The sequence below is a fragment of the Xyrauchen texanus genome, chromosome 27, assembly GCF_025860055.1.
Source record: "Xyrauchen texanus isolate HMW12.3.18 chromosome 27, RBS_HiC_50CHRs, whole genome shotgun sequence".
NCBI lineage: Eukaryota > Metazoa > Chordata > Actinopteri > Cypriniformes > Catostomidae > Xyrauchen > Xyrauchen texanus.
Window position 1 is genome coordinate 29,879,650 of NC_068302.1, and position 10,382 is coordinate 29,890,031.

A 10,382-nucleotide genomic window follows, 5' to 3' on the forward strand; every position below is an offset into this window, starting at 1 on the left:
GTTAATAACCATTCCGATTTGTTCTGAAACCACAGTCTCATTTGCACTGTTTTAGCTGTGGCAAAAATCATGGAAGAGGAGGACAAAATGTTTACCATCACTAATAAAACAACAGAATCTCAAAGAGTGAATAATCTCTGCTTATTTTCTCAGTTGAAAGGGTACACTCTTGTTTGTGTGTTTATTGTGTGTGTGTTTTAAGACTCTCAGATGCAATCTTATTTCAGCACTACAAAGACACAGACAAGTTATTTTTATTAAAAGGCAAAATCAAGATAAGCAACTCTGCTCAACTACATCTAAATCCTATTTCTAAACAGATTTAGTTTAGAAATAAACCACCAAAACCACTAAAAACAATGTGGGGGTGTAATCAAAAGGTTACAAAAAATGCATAACAGCACATATACAGCACAACAATAGCCGCTAGTACAGGCCCAAAATATGATATATTTTCATTGTTTAACGCTCAAATCTGTTAATTCTGACAATGACGTAACTAGAGCTATTTTGATTTAAAGACAACATTTTCATTTATTATCAGCCAATAGGTAGTATGCTGTAGGGAAATTTACATATCAGATACTATTGGCTTAATAAGTAAACATAATGGGAGGCACTATGCATAAGGAGCAAAAGGGCTTCACGTGAAGATATACAATAGCAGCCAACCTGACATGCAAACCTAACTAATGCTAAGGTTAATAGTTGTCCTCTATGGGTGCTGTGTAATGATATACTAAAGAGCTAGGTGAGAAGAAGTATCAGGTCATAGCTGTTACTTCACTGTGTATTTTAACACTGCTGGAATGCTGAGCAATCAGTATCTGGAACATTTCAATAGATTCTAAATTCATCAAAAGGAAATAGAAGGAACTCTATGCTTGCTTGAATGTTTTTATTCTTTCAAAGCATCAGTGCAATATTTTCATTGTTATCAAACAATGTGTTTTCATAATTTCAAATAATTTCAAATAATTCAAATAATAATAGTGCCAACATTAAATATCATGGAAAGGACAGCATGGTCAGCAAGATTTGTACATAAATATATTTTAAATGTAAAGGAAAAAAGATTTACATTTGAAATAATGAATTTAAAACAGAAATATGTTTGAGTAATGTTGGCTTTAATGAGAATTTATTAAATAATTGACTGCATTAATAAATATATTTTTTAGAACTCATAATATAAAAAGCCATGTTTTAAACAAAAACAATTTTAAAGAGTATTTTAACACAAATAATGATAAAAAGCAAAAAAAAAAATTACTATTGTTATAAAAAACAAATAAGGTGCAATAAAAACAAAAGGACAGTTAACTGCAGGGATTCGAAGGCACTTCCATGGAAAAATATTTACTCTCACATCTCTGGGGTATCTTCTTTTATATCCTTATGACCTGTGGCACATAATTGTGTTACTTAACATTACATGCTGATTATAGCTTAACTGTTTAAATGAATCTTGAAAATATTCCATTACATTTTGTCCTCTTTCCTAAAAATCAACACTGTTACAATACAATTACAGTTGGAAACAAAACATCATACACCTAAATCTGGCAGTAGTTTTACAAGTGAGCCTCTAAAGATTATGAAATTAGGCATGCAAAATAGTTTCCAGCATCTGTCATGCACAGAATCAATGAACTTCATCTTTCTCCACTTTAATGGAAATAACATATTCACATAATAAAAGGCAATTTAACCATTTTAATTGATTCAGAAGAAAACCAGTCTGGAAAAGAGTAATCATAACCTAATAAAATCATCATAATTCACTCGCCCCACCATTAGCCATTCAGAACGGTAATGGATTCTTTCACCTTTCACTAACAAGTTCTCTGAATATCTAATAGCTGTCATCTCTGATTCTAGCATCACAGTTTGGTGTTGAGCTATTCTGACTGCTAAAATTCTCTGAATATGTTTCTAGGAATTAAATGAATATTGTGTGATTCATTTGATTCTTGAGTGCTGTTGTGATTAGCTCTGAATGACAAGATTCTTAGGTAATTACTTTGTTATACAGTCTAATACACAACTATTAAATTATACAGTGAGTCTATCACAAACATGAATTGAATAATAGTATCTCTCCCATAAAAGGTACCACTTGGAATTTTATTTATTTTTCTTTTTCTTTGCAGATCAATGCTTGTGCATTAAATGTGCAAACAATACAGTTGTTGATTTAAGGATCTGAGAATGCTGATAACAACATACATATGAAAAGACAATTGGTTTCTTTAAAACATTTAGCTTTTAACTGCCATTTAATTAGCCAGGACTTGAACTTCTGAGATACTTTGTACATAATTTGCTGGTTCCATTTTGCATGTGTATCACAATCCAAATGTAAAAATGGAATTTAAATGTGACTGGCTTGAGGTTGTTTTCTGCCTGCATGCCTCAAAACATACCAGATGGCCATGATTAAACTGACATTATATATTACTCAATATTTTTTCTAAGGTTTCAGTCAAAGAAACGTGCAAAGCTTTCCTAACAGTAACCGAGAGCAGGCTTGACTATCATATTACAAATGTCTCTCTTTTCTTAAGTCAGAAAATGAGTAGAGCTATTCAAAAACCGAATTAGACTTACTTATAAAAATTTATTCTGAAAGTGTTCTGATTCCATATAGATTTATTACAGCACATGCATCATGGCTATACAATATATTATAAATGACAGTCAAAATTATGTAGATTAAGTGAAGAAATTCAACATCGTTTAATGCTCCGAACAAAATATATTCAACATCAGAAGTATTGCTTTAAAAGGGTTCAAATAGCTTAAATGCTTGTACTTACATGCAGTTTCTATGACTGTGTGCAAAGGGGACTCATAGCTAGTCTCGTTAGCAGTCGTGCACATCTTTTATAATCTGTGGAATAGGAAAAAAGTACATTCAGAATGTCTAAACAGGCAGTCACACTTTGTCTTATGTTGTAACATGATGCAAACATAACCACTTCAAACACATTGATGACATTCAAGGTTTTAAGTGGAGCTCTCATGCCACCATGGCATGACGTATAGAGTGTGAACAAGCTGAGGGTGAGATGGATCCCTGTAAATAGCTTTATCTCTCTGCACCCATAATGTACTTGATGGGCTAAAATGACCTGGTTCAAGCACCACATGGGTCTATCCTTAATGGTGTTTATGAAGTCTGAACATCCCATTGCTGTCCTGTTCCAAGCACTGTTGATATCATTCTCTCTCAAGGTACTAACATGATACATTAGTATATCCTATTAAAAAGTGATATGGCCACAAGTCCAAAGCAGAACATATCAAAAACAAACATGTACCTTTAACAAGCAAGAATTTGGCTGGAATTGCTTTTGATTATCTATTACATGAAAAGTTGGCCTTTTTCAAGTTTACTGCAGTTTAGGGAGCATTCAAGTCATAAAACGGTGAAATAAATGCTTTTGACATAAAGTCTGATTTAGTCATGAATTATTGTGCTTTGGTCATTCCAAGTGTTTCTTGTGCTGCCAATTAATCAAACGCAGCCGGTCATTTTTTTCTCCTTATGCATGAACTTATATTTACAAAGCCAAAAGTAATTTCACAGGTGATTCCTTTGCATAGCATCTCATAATATACATGATGCATTTTGTTTACTGCTCTATGCAATAATTGATCACTTAAAAATCCATTTTTGCATCTTGTTCAGTTTAGTTAGTTAAAATGAGCTAATGAACATGATATTTGAACATTTTGATACAACTCAATATCATTGAGTGAATATACATGCATGATCGTATACCGATTATGCTTAATAAGCCGGCAACGTGTGTTGTCATGTAAACACCTTAAATTTTTTTTTTTTTATTGGGATAAGGTCATAAGTGGCTTCAGCAAAAACGTCATAAAAATGCATAAAAAAATGTGTAATGGTATTTCATATATATATAATATAGAGTGACTTAATTCCCACTCAGTCCATTTTATTTTCACTGCATAAGCATATCTAAATTAATATAAATATAATATAACATAAGAAGATTATAAAAAACCTGTTCAAGCTAGTTGTTTTTTTCTTTGAAAAGGCTTAATGTTATTGGATTGAAAAGTTTTCCTTAATTTAATTAAGTTCATTGAATGTTTTTATTGTTTGAGTAGATCATTGCTTAGAAAAGTAGTATCCAGTTACAGAAGCTAATGTAGAAAAAAAGACAGAGTCTGTTTAAGCAAATAATTTCACAACCATTCTTTCTTTATGAAGAACCACCCATGGGGGCCGTGGAGCAAGTCTAAGAATCAAAATAAATGCAAACGGCTCAGACCGCAACAAGGCAAGTGTTTCTACTTAAAAATAAATAAAAATGATAATAAAATAAAAAACGGAAACAGACAATGTCTAGGAGAAAACAAAAGCATAAATTGTGACCCACAATATAAATCTGATCACCAGTTTCTTGTTGTGAAAAAACAAAACTGAATTTGATTACTTTTGACATGTTTTGCAAGCTCTATATTGAGGAAAAGTTAGAGTAACACTTTAAATTGGCCATTAGATTGGTATTATTTTATGGAAAGGTCCAATCCTCTCCTGAATACTAAAGTCCATTAGGACTTAGGGTGGAGGAGCATTCCTGATGAGTGAAATGAAATGTTTTTTACTACAGAGAAATGGAAACAGGCAGCCTATTTAATATTAAACATATAAAGTACAACAAACATAATCAGTTTAGATCACAACAAGTATGTGGTGAGTTTTTGTCAATTCCAAATTGAATCTAAAGGAGAATCATAAACATTTTACATCACAACTAAAGGTTATGTGTCAACTGAGGTTAAGTCAAGGATATACGTACATGTTGGTTGGGAGCAATCCCTTGTGTTGTAATAAATTCTATGGAAATGTATTCTGCATTCAGATGGAAACTTGACTGGTCCTGCTTGGGGAAAAAAAAGTTTACAGTCATGATGGGGATTTTATAAGATTAGTAACTCTGAAACCACACTGTCATCTTTATCAATTAACTTTTCATTTCAAAATTACTGTTCAAGCATTATGCCTAAACTCAGAGACTCACAGTTCAAAAAAAAAAAAAAAAAGATTATGAAGTTTTTAGTGTTTAATTTAGTGTTTAATAATAAGCGTACATGTGCAATTCCTACCACAATTTGGCTGGAGAGAGAACTCTATTTCACATCCCAGATGCTTTAAAGCACTTTACCAAGGTTAACCTACTGCTGGCTTAATACAGTATATGTGACTGCCCGTTAATGAGATAACAGTTCTATAATGAGCATAAAGTCTGCCAGTGGTTCTCAACTGGTGGGTCGGTTTTGATAGAGCCATGGCAGCTGGGAAAAAACAATGCAACTGCAAATAATTCAATATTTCTTTTGTTATTGACATCAACAGCAGTGTGTCCAATGTAACTCTACAGTATTTTGGCAAAAATGTTATCGTTCACTAGGATAAACGTTGTATGTGCTACCCATAATATGTTTAGTGTAGTGAATGATTTGCTGCCGAGAGCGTGAAACATAAAAACGTAAAAGACATTTAGAAACTCTCAAACAATATATACAGTACATATATTTTGGCAATATTAATGAATTACTATTAATGAATTTAAGGAAGTGTATGACAAACAATATTGGTAATGTGTTGGGTTGCTACTTAATGTCCAATGTAAAATCTGGGTCTTGAAATAAAACCAGTTGAGAACCACTGCTGTACACATTAAAAAATGGATTCACTCAAGATGAAGAATATATGTACTAAAAGTTTATTTTTTTACCTGTAAAATGTTCTATAAATTTGTCTTTCATGGTGTCTCTTGGGACAATCTCTGCAAGAAACAAAAACAAGAAGACAGTATTAAAGTTGACTTAACAATAAAGAGCTTGATATATTACGTTAGAAAATGAAAAGACTTCTACTGTATATCTGATCTATATGACAATCTATACAATATAAGTGTGGAATAGAACAGAAATAAGACACATTATTACAACTTCATTGTCATTGTATTCATTGTGTTTTGGTAAGGATAAAATTATTTAAAATTTAACACAAGCATTTGGGCAGGATATCATTAACCGTAATGTATTTCTAGAATAAAATACTGCTAAGTGTATTTCGTCTGAGAATGATTACATCATCAATCTGCTTCCAGCTGAGTCATTGTATGAGTCTACTTTCCACACTTACTGTGTCTATAAAGGGATATCCTACAGACATCTATGTAATTAAATTTATAATTATAATGACTACTGAGGAACCCTAACCAGAATCCTAACCCTAAAACACAACTTTGGCATTTTTAGAAGTCAATAAAGACATTATTTAGTGTTTTCTCTTAACTACATTTTTAAGGACTTGCCCAAAAGGCTTTGATTGGAAGGTGAGTTTGCAAAACTGAAGATGTAACTTCAATTTGTGACTGCCCACAATTCATGATGAATTTTCAGTGAGTGTTTAGACTTTAGGAACAAATTCTGGTAACAACCTGTTTGCATTTCAGATTTCAAATCTCATGCCTGCATAATGTGCAAACATGCAACAACCTCTCTGAAAATGTCACCTTTCTAGATTATTATAAAACTGATATCAATCACATATGCCATATGCTTGACATGTGTGATGAATACATGCTTGACGCAAGAAAGAAAGACAAGCCCATTCACAGCGTACTAAATGCAATCCCAGACTGATAATCCAGGATTGGGGTCTTTGCTAATTATGTACAGTCTGTGGCCTGCCCGACCCTGAAACACTGTCCCCACATGCAGACTATATCAGTTCCAGCCTTTTGGAGTAAGGAGATTATTTCACACAACGTTGTAATGCCTATCAATGTCAGGTCCACAAATCCATGCTGCAGCTAATTTTAACCTGCTTTAGAAAAAGGGATGACTGACATGTTATGAATGAATTTGAGTTTCCCCTTTATTGAAAATACAGTGGCTTTCTACATGTATATATACAAGGACGTTTATCCTGTAGGTCATTCTTTTGTATTATTAATATGAAATTGTACATAAAATGACTTAACATCTATATTAATGTGCTTTTCTGTTCAGAAGGATACAGTGTGTAGACTGTTTGGATTAAACAAATGTCCGTGATATCAGCATTACCTTGGTTTTCAAATTGATCATGTTTTCATTGTATAAGTCTAGTCAAGTCATTTTTATTTGTATAGTGCTTTTCACAACACACATATTTTCAAAGCAGCTTTACAGAAAATCATGTATTAACAGAAAATGAAACTGTAATATCTATAAAGTGTTAAGTGTCATCATTTTGTAGATTGATTCAATATGATTATAAATTATGTATAAAAATAAAGAATTAAATAATAATTGGATTTATAGCCCCTGTAAGCAAGCTGAAGGCAACTGTAGCAAGGAACATAAAACTCCATAAGATGTTGGTTAATGGAGAAAAATTACTTTGGGAGAAACCAGACTCACAGTGGGGGCCAGATCCCCTCTGGCTAACAACATGAATATAATGCCAATATTAGTTATTTATGTGCCGTGTAAGTCATGGTTTAAAATGAGTATACTATGTGTTAAGGGCCAATATTTAAACAAAGATTTTGTATGAACTGTAAGATTAATGACTAATGTCTTGGAAGTCCATCCTGGATTAAATGCAGAAGTTCACATAGATGCAATTGTCCTTTGTTATTTGGCTTATGAAGGCTTTTGTTGGCAATTAATTGATAGTCTATTCCAGTCTCATTCCAACACTTGAAAGAGAGTAAATAATCTCCAATCAGAGGCCACCCAAATCAGCAATAGCAGATGTTTGTAGGTGTAATGAATTACTGATTTGTGTGTAATACTGTAAATATCAAACAGTTATACATTTGGGTTAGGTCTGAGATGTTTAAATGGCCAATTCTGAAACAACCCAACCAGAAAATTGTCAAAAATAACAAGAAGTCCACAATTGCATGACAATTATTTTTTGCTTTATAATCAAACTAAGTAACAGTGTGAAACCACACAACAGCACAAATGCATGAAGTTAGTCTGCCTTGGTTCAGTATATTTAAATATTCTCTTTAAATATTCATTTAAAAATGCCAAAGTGTCTATAAACACATCAAATAATTAACTTACTAGCTAGGTAGGTAGGTAACAGAACATGTCATTCCATGGATCATTCAGTAGTCGCTGGAAATATACTGTATGTAATTATCTACAAAATATATCAGTGATACTGTACAGTTTATTGCAATTTTCCATATTAGCTATTTTTGGTGCTACCCTGATGTCTCCAGCCTTTAAAGCACAACTGGTATCACTCTTTTGTCAATTATTCACCAGGCATAACCTCTATTATACATAATCATTTAATGCAACTAATCTTCATTGGGTTCAATGAACTTCAACCATATCAAATATTAGCATTTTTTGTTGTTGTTAATGATGATGATGACTGTACTGAACGCCGAGATCATCTCTGTTACAGTTGTCCATTGTTCTGCTGTATGATTGGGCTTTTTATGGCAAGTCTGATGTTTTTTTTTTTAAATAGTAGGAGACTTATTTTATTATTTTCGTACCATTCACAACTGACTGCCCTGAAAGGACATGTGGCACTTCTGTTCCTTAATGGTATCCTTGTGCAACAGACACCATTTCGTTTAGAGAATAGAACTTTCTTGCTTAGCATTACAGAATTGTAGATAAGCCTCTTCACAATCTTCAGGGTCACTCCCTAATAGTGATGGATGTATAATGCTGTCTCAGAAAACAAGAAACTAATTTACAAAGAGGAACGATCATCTGGCTATCTACACCGATGATTTTAACATTATATGATCTGTCTTACAAGACTCTGAGCACTTATTCTACATGATCCTCTGCAGATCAAAAGAGTATCTGAGCAAACTCAGAGTTGTCTTAATATTATTTCATGTCTTTCCAATACTTTTTACAGGACTTTTCATAATGAACCAAAATAATGTCATGTTATTTGTTGCTGTTAATGTAATTCAGACCTGAACATACAGTTATGCATGGACAGGAGACAGCTGTTCATATTTGTAATTGATTATAGGTTTAAAAGTGCTCTAACAGCAGTTAATATGCAGAAAAACTCCCACCAACAGGAAGGAGTTAATGCCAAGGATTACATTAGTATCATCACCTGATCTCAAATCAGCTTACCTATTGGTCTGCGTTTGTCCTCCTTGGACATATGTGCAGTCTTTTCATGTGAAGATAACTTCACATCTTGAGATACAGAGTAGAGGCCACTGGTGATGTGCCTGGATGCAGGCTTGTCCCGCTGGTTGTCCCTGATCACTTGCAGGATTAGATTAAGCAGAGTTTGTCTTTCTCTCTGCTTTACCTCCATGCTGTCCATGCAATGGCTGGAGGTGGTGAGCAAAATGATCATACTCAATAATATGTGCCATCTCTTCTCAGCCCGCATGGCTTTGCACCCTGATAAAACGAACAAAACAAGAAAGAATAGCTGTTAAAAAAAAATCTAAAAATTGAAGTTGAAAAAGTGGTAAGCTGCTATTGTTACCTTAAGGACCTATTTCTACCTGATCTAACCCTTAAAAATAACATTTGTTGGTGCAACCCAGTGTATTCAGGTCGATTAAATGATGATTAAGGACTTAAATTAAACCAGTTAATGTAGATGATACCCACATGAAGCACATTTTTGGGTTAACATATTTTCAGTGTTATAGAACAGCTCTTAAATGAAGAGGACATGCATATTACCTAAATCAATATAAGTAATATATATATATATATATATATATATATATATATATATATATATATATATATATATATATATATATATATATATATATATTTTACTATAACCATACACTTATAGCCTATATCCCATTTACTTGAGCAAATAGGTCACTTACGTAATAATGTTTTGGTAGGTGCTTCTACCTGGAATGATGTGGACTCAAAGTTGTCAGAGAAAAATATATCTTCCAACAGTTCCCGATGTCACGCGTGAATAAGAGCCCGTTGTCTCGCCTCTTTCTTGAGAACATGCGTCTTGTTTTTATACGTCAAGTGCCAAGCTTCTTGAATGTAATACAATCGATTTCGGGTGGGTGGCAACAATGTAGACATCTTTCCCTTGGATTTTTAACTCGTGGTAAGTTCCTTTGACAGTCTCCCCTCCTTTCGTTTCAAAGTCATCACAAAAAAAGTTAAAATAACTTAAAAGTGTAGCCTACCTCAAAACTCTTCTGTCCGTTTTTTAAAAGAGTCAAAGCTTGCAGAGAGTTGGGTGCGTAAATGTTCCTGGAGATACCCATTGCACAATATGTCCCTTGAAGGAAATTATGGTCAACTACAAATACCCATATACACAAGCACGATTTAAATGCACTAGCATAAAT

General features: G+C 33.1%; 1 protein-coding gene across 1 annotated transcript; it reads right to left on the reverse strand.

The window, feature by feature from the left end:
* Window positions 1-1,301: 1,301 nt before the first annotated feature.
* On the reverse strand, window positions 1,302-9,952 carry LOC127620556 (ALK and LTK ligand 1-like). The gene is made up of 6 exons (XM_052093705.1): window positions 9,894-9,952; window positions 9,166-9,444; window positions 5,778-5,828; window positions 4,839-4,919; window positions 2,820-2,893; window positions 1,302-1,403 (listed from the first exon to the last, which is right to left on the reverse strand). The coding sequence occupies exons 2-5, from the start codon at window positions 9,431-9,433 to the stop codon at window positions 2,829-2,831; spliced, it is 465 nt and encodes a 154-aa protein (XP_051949665.1). The 5' UTR covers window positions 9,434-9,444; window positions 9,894-9,952; the 3' UTR covers window positions 1,302-1,403; window positions 2,820-2,828.
* Between the last annotated feature and the right edge of the window lie 430 nt (window positions 9,953-10,382).